Source organism: Gekko japonicus, unplaced genomic scaffold (assembly GCF_001447785.1).
Source record: "Gekko japonicus isolate JY-2015 unplaced genomic scaffold, Gekko_japonicus_V1.1 scaffold1540, whole genome shotgun sequence".
NCBI classification, from domain to species: domain Eukaryota; kingdom Metazoa; phylum Chordata; class Lepidosauria; order Squamata; family Gekkonidae; genus Gekko; species Gekko japonicus.
The window spans coordinates 234,700-253,450 of NW_015169220.1; the positions used below are offsets into that span (position 1 = coordinate 234,700).

General features: G+C 41.7%; 1 protein-coding gene across 1 annotated transcript in view; it reads left to right on the top strand.

Moving 5' to 3' along the window:
* BAZ1A (bromodomain adjacent to zinc finger domain 1A) overlaps nt 1–18,751 on the top strand; it is a 71,083-nt gene that overhangs the window by 17,204 nt on the left and 35,128 nt on the right. Inside the window, exons 7-12 of the mRNA XM_015416395.1 lie at nt 1,172–1,306; nt 4,420–4,522; nt 6,220–6,386; nt 7,526–7,621; nt 10,158–10,296; nt 10,807–10,953. Of these exons, the coding sequence (XP_015271881.1) occupies nt 1,172–1,306; nt 4,420–4,522; nt 6,220–6,386; nt 7,526–7,621; nt 10,158–10,296; nt 10,807–10,953 (787 nt within the window). The remainder of the gene's footprint in view (nt 1–1,171; nt 1,307–4,419; nt 4,523–6,219; nt 6,387–7,525; nt 7,622–10,157; nt 10,297–10,806; nt 10,954–18,751) is intronic.

The window sequence follows — 18,751 nt, forward strand, 5'->3', positions numbered from 1 at the left end:
CTAGAACTTGAGGGCATCCAGTGAAACTGATGGGCAGTAGGTTCAGGATGGACAAAAGGAAATACTGCTTTACATAGAGAGTGATTAAAATGTGGAATTCACTGCCAAAGGATGTAATAATGGCCACAGGAATAAACAGCTTTAAAAGGGGATTAGATAGATTCATGGAGGATAAGTCTATCAATGGTTACTAGCCATGATGACTGAGGAAAACCTCCACACTCAGAGGCACTAATCCTTTGCATCCCAGAGCCAGGAGGCAACATCAGGGGAAGGCCTCAGCCTCTGTGCCCTGTTGTTGGCCATCCAGAGGAGCTGGTTGGTACTTGTGTGAGGCAGGATGCTGGACTAGATGGACCGTTGGTCTGATCCAGCAGTGTTCTTCTTATGTTGTTATGTTCTTAACTGCAGCCAAATCCAGCTATTAAGTAAGTTCCACTGAGTTCAGTGGGACTTGCTTTCCTAAGCTGAACAGGTGTCTACTTTCCTAGAAGTGAGCACAGGATTGTAGCATTAGTTTATTTAATTGAGTCTGTAGATTTGTGTAAGATTTACAACTTCAAGATGCTGTTGCCATTGTCCATATGGAATTTATGTGGCGCTGAAAGAAGAGGCAGCAAAGGCATATTTTTTACCCCCTTTTCCCAATGTGTGGTTGTTAGTCCATGAGAGCACCATCATAGCCCCAGGATTCTACTTTCTGGGGGTAAGAAAGGACTGCAGAAGCAGAGGAAAATGTAACAAATAAGCCCATTCTGTTGTTGGTATTTAGGATCTAGCCCCTTACTTTAAAAAGAAAAGAAAAAGTTCTATCTTATGCGGGTTCAGTTATTTGTCCCAAATCGTACACTGTTTGTGTATAGTGCTATTATGTGTAATAAAAATTGGAATTAGATTGGAGGCTTCATTGGTGGTATAATTTTTTCTATTGTAACATCGCATTTGTGACTTTTTAGAAAATAAGAGTCCAGTCCTTGAGCAGTCTGTCTCAATGAAGCTTACTCACCATGTTTAGTACAGAATCTCAGATACCTCATTCTTGTGCAATGGACTAGGATATCTTGGTAATAGGAGTAGTTGCTGCTTTGGCCTTATAAAACAGTTGCTTATTAGCCCGTGTATACATGTAAGACCTTCACAACAAATTATTTTTTCACCTTTCTCTTCTAAGGCAATATCAGTTGCAAAGTTCAAGATAGCAGAACAAAATTTTTCCTACTTCTTTCCTGATGATCCACCCACTTTTACCTTCAGTCCTTCAAGCAGGCGACGAAGGAGGCCTCCAAAGATGGTAACTGAGCATCAGGTAAGTAATGCAGTTCTTCCTACTTGAGCTGAACTTTGCAGCTCCTCCAAACTGAGCCCTTCATCAAATGGGACTGTGTGATGTTTGGATCATTGTGTGCAGAGATTAGGGTCCATCCTCAGAACTAAACCATCTTGGCTGGCTTGGGTGCCTGATGCTTCTGTTTTGGGATCACTGTTAATTATCATGAAGATCAAAGGGATAATGTTGAGAAACTCTTCACGCATTTCTCTCTGGATGGGACAGAGATTGTACACACAACACAACCTCCATCTCCCAACACCATACTTCTGCTATCTGTGCATTGCCAGATTATGTTCCCTTGACGAAGCCACTGAAACCACCCATTAAATGATGACATACTTCCCACCAAACCACAAAACAGTAAACATAAAACCCTTGCATCCCTCCCACTCTCTCAACACCCTAATAAAACTCCAAGTGCACTGGATCTTGCCTTGGGCAGATTACAGACACAGAGAAACACCCCTCAAAAACCAGAGCTCCAAACTGCAGAGGCATGCCAGAGGGGACAGACGGAAAAAACAGCCCTACAGTGTAGGGCCATTTTTTATCAAACTCAAAGCCATTTCCTTGCTACTCCTGAGCCATTCTCTAGGCCTTTCTCAAGCACAGCCCTTTCAGAAATATGCCCACATTTCTTGGCTTTCCTGAAAGCACAAGGTCAGCACAGGGTCAGCCTGTCTCTCTGAAAGAAGAGTGTCGTATTGTATTGTATCTTATTGTGCTGAGCAAGAGATAGCTAGAAGAATGGCTTCTCTGGCCTGAGGGTCATTTACTTGGTACAGTAGAGTAGGACCCTCCAGAGGCCCAGCTCCTGGAAAGGAGTTGATCTCTCGCCTCTTGGAGAGACACAAGGTTTGCTATAGTGCTTTGTCTATCCTTTTGTTGCTCAATAAACTGTGTTTCAACTGTGATCTTGCCTATGTGTACTGGGGCTGAAGGGTCAGTGGAAATCTCTTCAATAGTGCACAGTCCTGCCCTCTCTTGGGAGTGAGGACTGGCCCTACACCACAACAGAGGCTGCTGTGTGGTTTGGCTTAGGTGAGTTCCCCTAGGGCTGCACTGCAGGTTACCCCTGCTGGGTGGGTCAGCTCCAGGAAAGTACTCAGACCTAGAATTCCACCTAATAGAGGAATGATAGCCTCAAAGCTTGGTTGATTAAAAATAAAATCTGAAATTATTGGACTAAAATATATAAAATATTAAAAGAGATTACAGGACTAGACATACCATTTTTACCGGAGATAGCCCTACTAAATATGCTCCCGAATAATTATAGTAGCGAGAACAAATACTTAATAAGTTACACTTTTACTGCAGCAAGAATCTTACTAGCAAAATATTGGAAAGGAGAGAAAATTCCCTCTAAGGAAGAATTGTTAGATAAAATGTTGTCATTAGCAGAGATGGACAAATTAAAAGTACTTTTGCAAGGAAAGGAATATGAGATATTTGAGAAAAGATGGGAGAAGTTTTATGTCTGGTTAGAGAAGATAGAAAGTGACTCGCAATGATGAATGTATTGTATTTGAAATGTTGATATGTGTGATAAAAACAATAAATAGTTAAAAAAAAAAATAATAAGATCCAGACTGTATATGAGATGGTTTGGGAGAAACGTATTGACCTTCCATATGTAATATGGCTGGCAATTACTAATAATATCATTTTGTTACAGTTAGCTCTGACTGTTCATTTAGCTTGCCAACGGATGACATGGCTAAGATGGCAGATGTAGTCTTGATCCTGGAGTTAAGGATTCAGCAGTTTATTATTCTGGGGTCCTCAACAACTGTGCCAAGACAGCCTTGTGTCTGTGACCTCTTCTGACTTGGATGCCACATTAGATTAAATCTGGTTTCTATACCAGTGGTATCAGAAATACCATCATTTAATTCTGTTAGCTTGATTGTTATGTGAGGCAGGCATTTGGAGGGGGTAGCACTTTGTTGGTGACACTCATTTTTGTATGATTGGATGCAGAGATGAGGGTGTGACATGAGGTGCCCTAGAGTTCCATTCTTTCCGTTATGTGTTCAGTGTTTACATACAGCTGTTGGCGAGATCATCCACAGCTTTGGAGTTGGGTGTCATTAACATGCTGATGAAACCCACCTCTGTATTTCATTGTCTGCGCCATCTGAAGCAGCTTTCGTCATCAGTACTTTGATGCTGTTTCAATTGGCTATAGTGGGAGAAAGATGAAATGGAATTTAGACAGATATAATTATGCTGGTTGGAAGAGCTGATGTCTTGGAGGGAGTTGCGTTACCAACTTTAATGATGGTTAGTCCAGTCACTGAAAGTGCTTTAGCTGTCTGTACTTAGCACATAGATTGGGAAGCCTCTTGTACTCATTTAATCTATTTGCATGATCATAGATCGACATAACTCAAGCCCAGAGTATTATAAGCTGTACTATGTGGGGCATCCCTTAATGACAACTCAGTATTTTGTATTGACATTTTTGACACTGGGTTATTGTTTGACATAAATAGTTTTACTTACACCCCACCTATTCTTAACAGTTGGCTTCCTATATAATTCTGGATTCAATTTGAATTGCTGGTTTTGACCTAGAAATCCTTCATGAACTGAGACCTACATATGTGAAACTGTGCCTCTCCTAATATTTATCTATGTGCAGTCGACATTTCTTCCAACAACTTTTGCTGACTATATTCTCAATTATAGAGGTATATTCAGCAACAGTCATATCTAAATCTTTATCTGTCAGTGTTCCAACTTCTGGCAATGGGTTTCTGTTGGAAGTTCATGCTGCCCTGTCACTGTTCATCTTCAGAAGGAGCTGTAAAACTGCTCTATTCAGAAGAGCTTTTTTGGACTTATGAATGATCTGTGTGTTTTGGTGTATGAGATTTTTTTCCCTTGAGTTAACGACTTCTCTATTGTAGTGTTTTTATTTTATATAGTGACTTGAGTCTTATACAGTATGGCTGTTTTATGAACATTCAAATAAAAAAATACAATGTCTTTAATTTACAAAGTTGTGAAAGGATATTTGGGCTTTCAATTATTTGCCCAGTTGTAATCTTGTGTGCCTCTACCCACTCCTATCACCCATCAAGGTGGACAGAGCTGTAGATGAACCATTTAGTCCTAGTAACGTGAGCAGTGCAGCAAAAGAGAGAGCAAGACTCCAAAAAGAAAAAGAGGAAATGAGGATCACAGGTAAGGTTGACTGAGGATGACACACGAGTATTTGTAGATGTAAAATCATGTATTTTGTTGACTTCTGCTGAGGCAACAGACGAGTACCAAAGACACTTTTAGGGCATTATCTTCAAATGGAGAAACTGGTATGGCCCACTTAACCATTTTTACTTGGAAATTAAGTCTCCAGTTACATTAAGTTTTGCTTCCAATTAATTATGATTAGAACAGTAGCCACTCTGTGTGTGTATATTTGAGGCTGTTTCCTTAGCTTTAACAGTATTGGTCAAAGGTGGCCTACTTACTCTTGTTTCTTTCCTTGCTTAATTTATATTAACAGGTTGCAAATATAAAGATACTTTAAGAATTCTAGCAATGTAAAATTATATTATTTTGTGTGTATGTGTGTATAAAAAACAAATCCCTGGCATCATGCATAACTAGAAACATTTGTTGGTGTTTAGGGATTTGAAATAGTTTCTAGCCTTGCTTTGCTTACAATGAACTGGTGCTGACTTTTGGGTCTTATATCTGCTTACATTTATGTCTGTTATGAATATGATCAGAATACTTTTACTTAATGTGTCTATCAACATCTATACTGTCTACTCTGACTGGCATTAGCTCTCCAGCGGAAGTCTTTCACACCACCAAGTACCCAATCCTTTTAACTTAAGATGCCAGGGATTGAACCTAGGATGTTTTGCAGGCAAAGCAGATAGGCACAGTCCCTCCCCTGAATTAGGGGGAATCATAATGATGCATTAGTCAGCCAGGCCAGTACAGATACTCTTTGTGTGCCTTCCCTGTTAAGCTCAAGGCATCTTTGTGCACATATATTCTAGTTGAATTCTAAGCTGTTTCCAGCAGTGAAGTCAGCCAGAACAGGTGTCTAGTGTACATTAGAGTGCGCCTGTAGCTTAGAGTATACCCAAAGTATTGTAGATAAGTTACAGAGGCTGATTGTCCACTACTACTACTTGTGACAGGATTACTGTTTTTACCCTCCTCAGTTTTCCTTGTCTGGTATTTTTACAATATAGTCCTTGTGGCATCCATTCTCTCATGCAGGCTCAAAAGCACAAACCTATTTAACCCAGGGCTGCATTCTGAAGGTTCTGCTTGTGGCACATTCCATTAAGTACACAAGAAGCTGTAGTCTCCAGCAATGGTCCCTCTAACCTGTGGAGTCCTGTGAGCAATAATTCTACTTTGTGAGCTACTGGCCTTAAAGTTGTGAGCGAGCCATTTGGCTGCTGCATGAATCAGTTTGCTATGGAGCCTTCCTGAGCTGAGACAAAAATGTGTGAGCCGGAGGCTAAAAAACTGTGAGCTGGTTCACACTAACTCAGCTTAGAGGGAACACTGATCTCCAGAATGCAGCTGAGTGTTGAACAATCTGAGTGTACCAAGCTGCTTTTAAATGTAAAAGGCCAGTAATTTTCCTAAAGGCTAAAACAGAAAATTGGGACTTTGCTGGCTACCTGTAGTTAATTCTTGTTTCTCCCCCTACCCCAGCAACCAGGTGCATAAGGTGAGAAGTAAAACTTTATAATTTTTGCTGGTTTGATTTGAAGCATTTTTGAAATTGTTTACACCGTATAAAACTGAAATTTACCCATTTGACGTTATTTGATAACTTGATCTAAATGTACAGTTTCTCTGTGTAAGGTAACCTCTTTTAAAATAAAAATAATTTTGCTTCTCCTGTATACTTTTTGAAAAAGAAAAAATAAAAAGAGAGAAAGCAAATGTAGTAGAGTCCAAGAAGAGAGAAAGAGAAGATAAGGAAAAAAGGAGGGAAGAATTAAAGAAGATTGTGGAAGAAGAAAGGCTAAAGAAGAAAGAAGAGAGAGAGCGACTAAAAATAGAAAAAGAAAAGGTCAGGAACTCCCTGTTGTAGTCTTTAATAGTTGTGAATTTGAAATGGTAATCAGAACCGCATTCTGCAACTGCATTTAGAGATTTCCAGCTCCTAGGAACTGAATCTGAGCGGCAACAATGCTTGCTTTCAGATTGGTCATGTGATAGTGTATGAAGTTTCTGAAGACTGCTAGTTCTGCTGGCCAACAGACCACTGTTAGCCTTGCTGATGAGTGCTCACAATTTAAAGTATTATCTTGTTGTCCAAAACCACCCAGCTAGTGCAAATTAAAATTCTAAAATGTAGTGTGGCACTCAATGAAATTGCTGAGCGGTCGGGTTAGAACAGATAAAAGGAAGTACTTCTTCACTCAAAGAGTGATACAAACATGGAATTCTCTGCCACAGGAGGTGGTGGTGGCTACAAGCATGGACAGCTTCAAGAGGGAATTGGATAAACATATGAAGCAGAAGTCCATCAGTGGCTATTATTAGCCACAAGGTATAGATAGGAACTCTCAGTCTGGGGCAAATGATGCACTGTATTCTTGGGGGGGGGGGGGGAGGCAGCAGTGGAAGGGCTTCTAGTGTCCTGGCCCCACTGATGGACCTCCCTGATGGCACCTAGTATTTTTGGCCATTGTGTGACAGAGTGTTGGACTAGATGGGCCATTGGCCTGATCCAACATTAGTTTCTCTTATGTTCTTATGTAAGCCATAGGTTTAAATTTTCGAGCAAATGGCATAATACATATTGTTATGAAGTCTTGATATGAACACACGTGAAGAAGCCTTATACTGAATTAGATCTGTGGTCCATCAAGGTCAGTATTGTCTACTCAGACAAGCAGCAACTCTCCAAGGGTCTTAGGTGGAGGTCTTTCACATCACCTGCCACCTGATCCTTTTAGCCAGAGATGCTAGGGATTGAACCAGGAACCTTCTGTGTGCTGAGTAGATGCTCTGCCACCGAGTTATGGCTCCTTCCCCATGAGTGATGCTGTGATTAATACTGTTAAAACTATTGTATTACTTTTGTGTACAAGTCATTCTGTAATTAGAATAGAAATAGTTTCTAAGTATTGATAGCTTTTTCAGATACAAGAAGTAGAAGGTATAGTTTAACCTCTTAGATGGTAATTTTCAATTTAATTACAGGAAAGAGAGAAGCTGCGTGAGGAAAAAAGGAAATACCTGGAACATCTAAAACAGTGGAGTAAGCGTAGAGAAGACATGGAATGTGATGATCTTAAGGTAACATAGACTTCAAGAAAGGTAGCTTGTGGTTTGTATGAGCCCATATTTGATGTGTATGTCTGATTACTTCAAGTTCCTGCCACATCACTATGCTTGCATGCATCTAGTATGTTAGAAAATAATGCAGGAGATCATATAGGTATCCTGCATGCTCAGGAATACATCCCACCTATTTGAAACCTATGTAGGGATATATCTGTTTTCCAGGTCCTTCTTCTATGCCTTCAGATCTGTTCTGAAGTTAAAGTTCTAAATGCACCAAATGGTGATCATGTTCATTTCTGTCTTAGGGCAATTATAATGTGGTCTGTTTCAGAAGGTTCTACATACATGGTACAGTTACAAACTTAAACAGTTTTGGGGGGGTGCAACAGTGGGAGGGCTTCTAGTGTGCTGGGCCCACTGATGGACCTCCTGATGGCACCTGGTATTTTTGGCCACTGTGTGACAGAGTGTTGGACTGGATGGGCCAATGGCCTGATCCAACATTGGCGTCTCTTATGTTCTTATGTTCTCTTAGGAGTCTAGTCAATATTCTGTAGATTGAAATTTACCCAATGGAAAGTGTCCAATATAACCAAGTAACTTTTAAAAAATGAAAGGAATAATCAGAATGGTCAAATCACTTCTGGATGCTTGGAAGCGACTTAAATAAGAACATAAGAGAAGCCAATGTTGGATCAGGCCAATGGCCCATCTAGTCCAACACTCTGTCACACAGTGGCCAAAAATACCAGGTGCCATCAGGAGGTCCATCAGTGGGGCGAGGACCCCCCCCCAAGCACCAAGAATACACTGCATCACCTTGCCCAGACTGAGAGTCCCTATCCATACCTTATGGCTAATAGCCACTGATGGACCTCTGCTCCATATGCTTATCTAATTCTCTCTTAAAGCCGTCCATGCTTGTAGCCGCCGCCACCTCCTGTGGCAGTGAATTCCATGTGTTAATCACTCTTTGGGTGAAGAAGTACTTCCTTTTATCTGTTTGGTGTAGTGGTTAAGTGTGTGGACTCTAATCTGGGAGAACCGGGTTTGATTCCCCACTCTTCCACTTGCACCTGGCTGGATGACCTTGGGCAAGCCACAGTTCTGTCAAAGCTGTTCTTGAAAAAGAGCAGTTTCTGTCAAAGCTCTCTCAGCCCCACCTACCTCACAGGGTGTCTGTTGTGGGGAAGGATAGGAAAAGGAGTTTGTAAGCCGCTCTGAGACACCTTTGGGTAGTGAAGGGCGGGGTATAAATCCAATCTCCTCCTCTTCTTCTTCTAACCCAACTGCTCAGCAATTTCATGGAGTGCCCACGAGTTCTTTTATTGTGAGAAAGAGAGAAAAGTACTTCTTTCTCGACCTGCTCTGTTCCATGCATAATCTTATAAACCTCGATCATGTCACCCTTCAGGTGTCGTTTCTCCAAGCTAAAGAGCCCCATGTGTTTTAACCTTTCTTCATAGGAAAGTGTTCCAACCCTTTGATCATTCTAGTTGCCCTTTTCTGCACTTTTTCCAATACTATAATATCCTTTTTAAGGTGTGGTGACCAGAACTGCACACAGTATTCCAACAGTCTCTTCCAGTTCAGACCCCATCAACGTGTATTTATAGTTAAGATTTTTTGCTCCAATGTGCATCACTTTGCACTTAGCTACATTGAACCCCATTTGCCACTTGCCCACCCTCGACAGATCCCTGGCCTTTGGAGTGCCTCACAATCCTTCCTGGTTGTCACCACCAGTGTTCCCTCTAAGCTGAGTTAGTGTGAGCTAGTTCACAGTTTTTTAGCCTCCAGCTTACACATTTTGGTCTTAGCTCAGGAAGGATTCTCCAGAGCAAACTAATTGATGCAGTAGCCAAATCACTCACTCACAACTTTAATGCCAGTAGCTCACAAAGTAGAATTTTTGCTCACAGGACTCCACAGCTTAGAGGGAACATTGGTCACCACCCTGAACAACTTTGTGTCATCTGCAAATTTACCCACTTCACTGCTTACTCTCAACTCCAAATCAATAATAAACAAGTTAAAAAGCATCGGACCGAGTACTGACCCCACTGCTTTCCGCCCTCCACTGAGAAAATTGTCCATTTATACTCACTCTCTGTTTCCTATTAATCAGCCAGTTTTTGATCCACAAGAGGACTTCTCCTTTTATCCCGTGACTATTGAGCTTACTCCGGAGCCTTTGATGAGGAACTTTATCAAAAGCTTTCTGGAAGTCAAATCTACAATAATTGAATATCAGATATAATGTATACCTCAAATTAGGAGAGCTACCTTGAAATCTTAGAGGACAGTAGCAAGGCTAATTGTCAAAGTCAAGGCAGTCATAAAGGCAAGAAGTTAAAAAGTTAGAGGTCTTGTCCAAATGCGGAAATGAGAGCTCAGGCACCGGAAAAACAAATGAAAGTTAACAGTAAGGCAAGCAAAATAAAAATAAAAATTGAGCATGTTGCTAAAACTGTAAAGTTGCAGATCTATGCTGGGTGTTATAGCTGAAACATACAATAAATATTCAGTTTTTTCACTTACATTGCAGGAACTTCCAGTTCCAACCCCAGTGAAAACCAGACTACCTCCTGAGATCTTTGGAGATGCACTCATGGTTTTGGAGTTCCTTCATGCCTTTGGAGAACTGTTTGATCTTCAAGATGAGTTTCCTGATGGGGTGACTTTAGGCACGTTTCTTAATCTCTTTGTTCTCGGTTAATGGACTTCTTACATGCTTGTTGCTTTTTTGTATTTGTTTCCTAAAATATCAGTTGTCTTGTGAATCATCTTGTTGTCTTATTTTGTGTGTGATTTCCTGAACAAGGAATTGCATGATAAAGTCTCAGTGTAAACCTGGCTGTATGAGGAGACTACTCACTCCCATGGCTGCAAGAAGTGCCTTTCTTACAATCACTCTGATCTTGAAATCTATGTAGTCAGATGCATGAACAGGGCTTCCATGCTTTCAGACATTCTGTTCATTTTGTTGGAGGGCATTGGCAAAATTAATATGCTGTCCTACAGGGCAGTGCACAGTTAATGTTGAATACATATTGGCCACAAACATGGAAGCACTTCCAGTAGAGGAGCACCTTGGCTTGATAAATAAATTGGGAGTTAGATGAGAGGGGATCAGCTTTCATTAAATGGTCATAGCAGTTTCACTAAGTGCATTTTGTCTTAATCATTCTTTACAGAGGTATTAGAGGAAGCTCTTGTAGGAAATGACAGTGAAGGCCCACTATGTGAATTACTGTTTTTCTTCCTGACGGCCATTTTTCAAGCAATGACTGAAGAAGAAGAAGAAGTGGCCAAAGACCAAATAGCTGATGCTGAAACCAAAGGTCAGATTTCAATTATGCTGCTCAAAAAAGAACTTTCACACTAACTTGCTTGCATGGCAATCTTTCTTCTATTAACTTTGCTTTAGTGTGCTCAAGTGCTGCTTAAAAAGGAGGGCATTTTAGGTGCAAGCTGCAGTGGTATCCTGAGTTCTTTAAAAGGCAAACATTCTGACTATTACATACACATCAAGACTTTCAGAACGGTGTTATCTTCACAAAGTGTCAAATGCCTTTGCTTTTCATTTAAAAACTACTTCAGTTCTACAGGATCCAAAAGGTATATGCACTTCATCTCCAGACAGGTGACGTCTTAATTCGACTAATTCTTCAGTGGCAAGCACATATCCCTGGGCCCAGCATTACTACTAGCACACTTCATAGACTAATTTAATTATGCCAAAGGGCACACTACAGAAACTGGAACAGTACATTTTAATTGGTTTTATTTTTGGAAGCATAAAGTCTTATGTGTTTATAAAACCAGTTAGCATCATGATGTGCACACCTGACTTGTAAAAAAAGGATGACTGCTGTATTTTCATCTTAGTCCCAGTGCTGGTTTCTTGTGCTATGGGCCCAGTGACTTGTTGGATTCATTGTGGCTGTGAAAATCTGTCCTACAAGATAGGCTGCACACTGTCCCTTAAGGTCAGAGTTGCTCATAAGGTTGTAGAGGCCGGCCTTCAGGGAAATGTTACAAATTCCTGGCGTTCAGACTAAGGTGCTAAGGGCTGGAAGAGTGCATAAGTAGCTTTTGGCTTGAAGCAGTTAATTTCATGTTTGTTTGTAATGTGAGATCGATGAACAGCCATTTTGAAATGCATTCCATCTAGACCCCAGGATATGTAATTCTTAACAGATGAAAAGTAATGCTGCCAGGGAATAGTGCTGATCACAGCAGTTGCTAAATTCTTTCCAAAGCGTATGTGTGTATTGTTTTTTTATTTGTCATCTACCTGTAGAAAACGTTCATAGTATAAAATTTGGTACTAGCTACTTACTATTTGTTCTCACCACATTCCTCTGATATAAAACTCTTTATGCTAAGAAACTGCACAATCATAGGAAAAATTAAATTCTTCCTTTTGCTTCCTCCATAAGCTGTTCTATTTGGAGAAGCAAGGGACATGCTATTTTACCTATTCATGAGATAGTACTTCAGGAGGTGGGGCAACTAGCACAAAAATTGCTTTGGTTCTATGGATAAGCACTTCCCTCTGTTTCTTTGCAATTATGAGAGCTACAGAGTTGGTGAGGTCTTGTTTTTATCTGGACATGCTGTATATTTTCCCTGACATTATTGAATGGAATTTTGAAGCAGACTTCATTGTGGAACTCATAAAATTTAGATCATAAGAACACAAGAGAAGCCAATGTTGGATCAGGCCAATGGCCCATCTATTCCAACACTCTGTCACACAGTGGCCAAAAATACCAGGTGCCATCGGGAGGTCCAGTAGTGGGGCCAGAACACTAGAAGCCCTCCCACTGTTGCCCCCCCCCCTAAGCACCAAGAATACAGTGCATCATTTGCCCCAGACTGAGAGTTCCTATCTATACCTTATGGCTAATAGCCACTGATGGACTTCTGCTCCATATGCTTATCTAATTCCCTCTTGAAGCTGTCCATGCTTGTAGCCACCACCACCTCCTGTGGCAGTGAATTCCATGTGTTAATCACTCTTTGGGTGATGTACTTCCTTTTATCTGTTCTAACCCGACCGCTCAGCAATTTCATTGAGTGCCCACGAGTTCTTGTATTGTAAGAAAGGGAGAAAAGTACTTCTTTCTCTACCTGCTCTATCCCATGCATAATCTTATAAAACTCGTTCATGTCACCCCTCAGCCGTCATTTCTCCAAGCTAAAGAGCCCCAAGCGCTTTAACCTTTCTTCTTAGGGAAAGCGTTCCAACCCTTTGATCATTCTAGTTTCCCTTTTCTGCACTTTTTCCAGTGCTATAATATCCTTTTTATGTGTGGTGACCAGAACTGTACACAGTACTCCAAATGATGTTGCACCATTGATTTATACAGGGGCATTATGATACTGGCTGATTTATTTTCAATTCCCTTCCTAATAATCCCCAGCATAGTGTTGGCCTTTTTTATTGCAGTTGCACACTGTCTCGACATTTTCAGTGAGTTACTTACTACGACTCCAAGATCTCTCTCTTGGTCAGTCTCTGCCAGTTCAGACCCCATCAATGTGTATATTTAGGATGTTTTGCTCCAATGTGCATCATTTTACACTTGGCCACATTGAACCACGCTGACGTGCACTCACCCATCTTCAACAGATCCCTTTGGAGTGCCTCACAATCCTCCCTGGTTCTCATCACCCTGAACAACTTCGTGTCATCTGCAAATTTAGCCACTTCACTGCTTACTCCCAACCCCAAATCATTAATAAACAAGTTAAAAAGCATTGGACCGAGTACTGATCCCTGTGGTACCCCACTGCTTACCAGCCTCCACTGAGAAAATTTCCCATTTATATTCACTCTCTGTTTCCTATTAATTAGCCAGGTTTTGATCCACAAGAGGACTTGTCCTTTTATCCCATGACTATTGAGCTTACTTAGAAGCCTTTGATGAGGAACTTTATCAAAAGCTTTCTGGACGTCAAGGTAAACAACAACTATTGGGTCCCCCTTGTCCACATGTTTGTTCATTCCCTCAAAAAAAAAAACTAACAGGTTAGTGAGAGAAGATCTTCCCTTACAGAACCCATGCTGAGTCTGCTTCAATAGTTTTTGTTCATCAATGTGCCTGCTAATTATTTCCTTAATAACAGTTTCCACCAACTTACCCGGTGTTGACGTCAGACGGACTGGCCTGTAATTTCCCGGATCTCCTCTGGAACCCTTTTTAAAGATGGGAGTTACATTAGCTACCTTCCAGTCCTCAGGAATGGAGGCAGATTTTAATGAAAGATTACATATTTTTGTAAGGAGATCTACAAGTTCACATTTGAGTTCTTTCAGAACTCCCGGATGTATGCCACCCAGGCCTGGTGATTTATCAGTTTTTAAGTTGTCTATCAGTCGTAGGACCTCCTCTCTCATCACCTCAATCTGACTCAGGTCTTTCAACACCCCTCCCAAAATCAGTGGTTCTGGAGTGGGCAAGCACTTCTCATTTTCCACAGTGAAGACAGATGCAAAAAAATGCATTCCGCTTCTCAGCCATGTCCCTAACATCCTTCAGTACTCCTTTTACCGCTTGGTCATCCAAGGGCCCCACTGCCTCCCTGGCTGGTTTCCTGCTTCTAATGTATTTGAAGAAAGTTTTATTGTTGGTCTTCATGTTTTTTGCAATATGCTCCTCATATTCCCTTTTTGCCTGCCTGATCACAGACTTGTATTTTATTTGCCACAGCCTGTGTTCCCTTTTATCAACCTCACTGTGACTAGCTTTCCACTCCTTAAAGGAATCCTTCTTAACTTTTACAGCTTCCATTACATTGTTTGTTAAACATGCAGGCTTTTTTCTATACCTATTTGTGTCTTTCCTAACCTGCGGTATATATTTTTTTCTGAGCTTCTAGGATTGTAGTTTTAAATAATCTCCAAGTTTCCCCAATGGTTTTGACCCTTTCTACTTTTCCTTTCAGTTTCCTCCTCACATGTCCCCTCCCCTCATATAAGATAATTTACCCCTTGTTAAAGTTAAAAGTCGTTGTGTCAGTCTTTTTGGGCAACTCCCTATTTATACAAATGTTAAACTCAATAACATTATGGTCACTGTTCCCAAGCGGTGCAATGACTTTAACATCTCTCACCAGGTCTTGGGTGTTACTTAGGACCAAATCCAGGATCGCCTCTCCCCTGGTTGTTTCTGTGACCATCTGTTCCATAACACAACCATTGAGAGTGTCTAAAAGAAGAAAGAGTTTGGATTTTTACCCCACCCTTCAAAACCCGAAGGAGTCTCAGAGCGGCTTACAAACTCTTTTCCCTTCCCCTTCCCACAACAGACACCCTGTGAGGTAGGTGGGGCTGAGAGAACTCTGACAGACACTGCTCTTTTTCAAGAACAGCTGTGCCAGAATTATGGCTTGCCCAAGATCATCCAGTCAGGTGCAAGTGGAGGAGTGGGAAATCAAACCCGGTTCTCCCATATTAGAGTCTGCACACTTAACCACTACACCAAACTGGCTCAAAAGAAACTCAATCTTTTTCCCGACTTGAACACATTTTGACCCAATCAATGTGTGGGTAGTTAAAATCACCTATTACGACACAGTTATTTCATCTAGTCACTATCGTTAATTCATTCATCATTTATAATCCTCTATCTTTTGATCTGTTGGGCGATAACAAACTTCCAGTGTTAAGCTTCCTTTTGAGCCCACTATTTCAATCCATAGCATTTCCAGAAGTGAATCCAATTCTCTTACTCTCTCAATCTTACTGGACTGTATAGCCTCTCTGACATACAGAGCCACCCCACCTCCAACCCTGGCCCCCCATCCTTCCGATATAATTTATAATCAGGAATCACCGTATCCCACTGATTTCCTCATCCCACCAAGTTACTGAAATACGCACAATGTCTATTTCCCCCCCAACACCAAGCATTCCAATTCCCTGATTTTACCTCAGACACTTCTAGCATTTGTGTATAAACACCTATCGTTTCCCATGCATGTTAAGCCCACAACCTTCCTCTTGCTGCCTCAAGACTTTGCCAGGCAGTCCATATCCCTCAGGGATCACTGCCTTGATGTGGCAAGGGGGATTGCGTGGTTCGATGAGGCTGTGGGCTATGCCACGGAGGGCCACCCAGGATGGACAGGCCACAGCAAAGAACTCAGACCAAGTGTGATCCACTGGAGAAGGAAATGGCAACCCACTCCAGTATCTTTGCCAAGAAAACCCCATGGACAGTAACAAAAGGTTACAAGATATGATGCTGGAAGATGAGCCCCTCAGGTCGGAAGGTGTCCAATATGCTACTGGGGAAGAGCAGAGGGCAAGTACAAATAACTCCAGAAAGAGTTAAGTGGCTGGGCCAAAACCGAAAGGACACTCAGCTCTGGATGTGTCTGATGGTGAAAGGAAAGTCTGATGCTGCAAAGAACAATACTGCATAGGAACCTGGAATGTAAGATCTATGAATCAACGTAAGCTTGACGTGGTCAAAAATGAGATGGCAAGACTGAATATCGACATCTTGGGAATCAGTGAACTAAAGTGGACAGGAATGCGCGAATTTAACTCAGAAGACCATTGTATCTACTACTGTGGCCAAGAATCCCATAAAAAAAATGGTGTGGCCTTTATAGTCAACAAGAGAGTGCGAAAGGCAGTACTGGGATACAATCTCAAAAATGACAGAATGATCTCGGTCCGAATCCAAGGCAAACCATTCAACATCACATTAATCCAAGTCTATGCCCCAAGCACTGACACAGAAGAGGCTGAAGTGGACTGGTTCTATGAAGACCTACAACATCTCCTAGAACTAACACCAAAAGAAGATGTCCTCCTCATCATAGGGGACTGGAATGCTAAAGTAGGAAGTCAAAAGGTAACCGGAATAACAGACAAGTTTGGCCTTGGAAAGCAAAATGAAGCAGGGCAAAGATTAACAGAGTTTTGTCAAGAGAACACACTGGTCATAGCGAACACCCTTTTCCAACAACCTAAGAGGCGACTCTACACATGGACATCACCAGATGGGCAACACCGAAATCAGATTGACTATATAATTTGCAGTCAAAGATGGAGAAGCTCTATCCAGTCAGTAAAAACAAGACCTGGAGCTGACTGTGGCTCAGATCATGAGCTACTCATTGCAAAATTCAGACTTAAACTGAAGAAAATCGGGAAAACCACGAGGCCATTCAGGTTTGACCTAGATCGCATCCCTGATGAATATACAGTAGAGGTGAAGAATAGATTCAAGGGTCTGGATTTGATAGATAGAGTGCCTGAAGAACTATGGACAGAGGTTCGTGACATCGTACAGGAGGCAGCAATCACCACCATACCAAAGAAAAAGAAATGCAAGAAAGCAAAATGGCTTTCTGATGAGGCTTTACAAATAGCAGAGGAAAGAAGGAAAGCGAAAGGCAAAGGCGAAAAGGAAAGATTTACCCAACTGAACGCAGATTTCCAGAGAACAGCAAGGAGAGATAAGGAGGCCTTCCTGAATGAACAGTGCAAAGTAATAGAAGAAAACAATAGAATGGGAAGGACTAGAGATCTCTTCAAGAAAGTTGGAGAAATCAAGGGAGCGTTCCATGCAAAGCTGGCCATGATAAAGGACAAAAACGGTAGGGACCTAACAGAAGCAGAAGAGATTAGGAAAAGATGGCAAGAATACACAGAAGAACTATACAAGAAAGACCTCAATGTCCTTGACAAACACGACGGTATAATCACTGACCTTGAGCCAGACATCCTGGAATGTGAAGTTAAATGGGCCTTAGAAAGCATTGCTAACAACAAAGCTAGTGGAGGTGATGGTATTCCAGCTGAGCTATTCAAAGTCTTAGAAGATGATGCTGTTAAAGTGCTGCACTCCATTTGCCAGCAAATTTGGAAAACGCAACAGTGGCCACAGGATTGGAAAAGATCAGTATACATTCCAATCCCAAAGAAGGGCAATGCCAAGGAATGTTCAAACTATCGCACAATTGCACTCATATCACACGCTAGCAAGGTCATGCTCAAGATCCTACAAGCTAGGCTTCAACAGTACGTGGATAGAGAACTACCAGAAGTACAAGCTGGGTTTCGAAGAGGTAGAGGAACGAGAGATCATATTGCCAACATTCGCTGGATTATGGAGAAAGCAAGAGAGTACCAGAAAAATATCTACTTCTGCTTCATTGACTATGCTAAAGCCTTTGACTGTGTGGATCACAACAAACTATGGCAGGTCCTTAAAGAGATGGGAGTACCAGACCACCTCACATGTCTCTTGAGAAACCTGTATAAGGGCCAAGAAGCGACAGTTAGAACCGGATACGGAACAACTGATTGGTTCAGCATAGGAAAAGGAGTACGACAAGGATGTATACTGTCACCTTGCTTATTTAATATATATGCAGAGTACATCATGCGAAATGCTGGCCTGGATGAATCACAAGCGGGAATTAAGATTGCTGGGGAAAAGATCAACAACCTCAGATATGCAGATGATACCACTCTAATGGCTGAAAGTGAAAAGGATCTAAAGAGCCTCTTGCTCAGAGTAAAAGAGGAGAGCGCAAAAGTGGGCTTGAAGCTCAACATCAAAAAAACTAAGATCATGGCATCCGGCCCCATCACTCCTTGGCAAATAGAAGGGGAAGTCGTGGAAGTAGTGACAGACTTCACGTTCCTGGGATCCCAGATCACCGCAGACTGTGACTGCAGCCATGAAATTAAAAGACGCCTGCTCCTTGGGAGGAAAGCGATGGCGAACCTAAACAGCATGATAAAAAGTAGAGACATCACCCTGCCAACAAAAGTCCGCATGGTCAAAGCAATGGTATTCCCAGTAGTCATGTATGGCTGCGAGAGCTGGACTATAAGGAAGGCCGAGCGCCGAAGAATAGATTCTTTTGAACTATGGTGCTGGAGAAGACTCTTGAGAGTCCCTTGGACTGCAAGAAGAACAAATCAGTCAATCCTCAAAGAAATCAACCCTGACTGTTCCCTGGAAGGCCAGATAATGAAACTGAAGCTCAAATACTTTGGCCACCAAATGAGAAGGGAGCACTCACTGGAGAAGACCCTGATGCTGGGAAAGATTGAAGGTCAAAGAAGACGGGGACGGCAAAGGATGAGATGGTTAGACAGTGTCA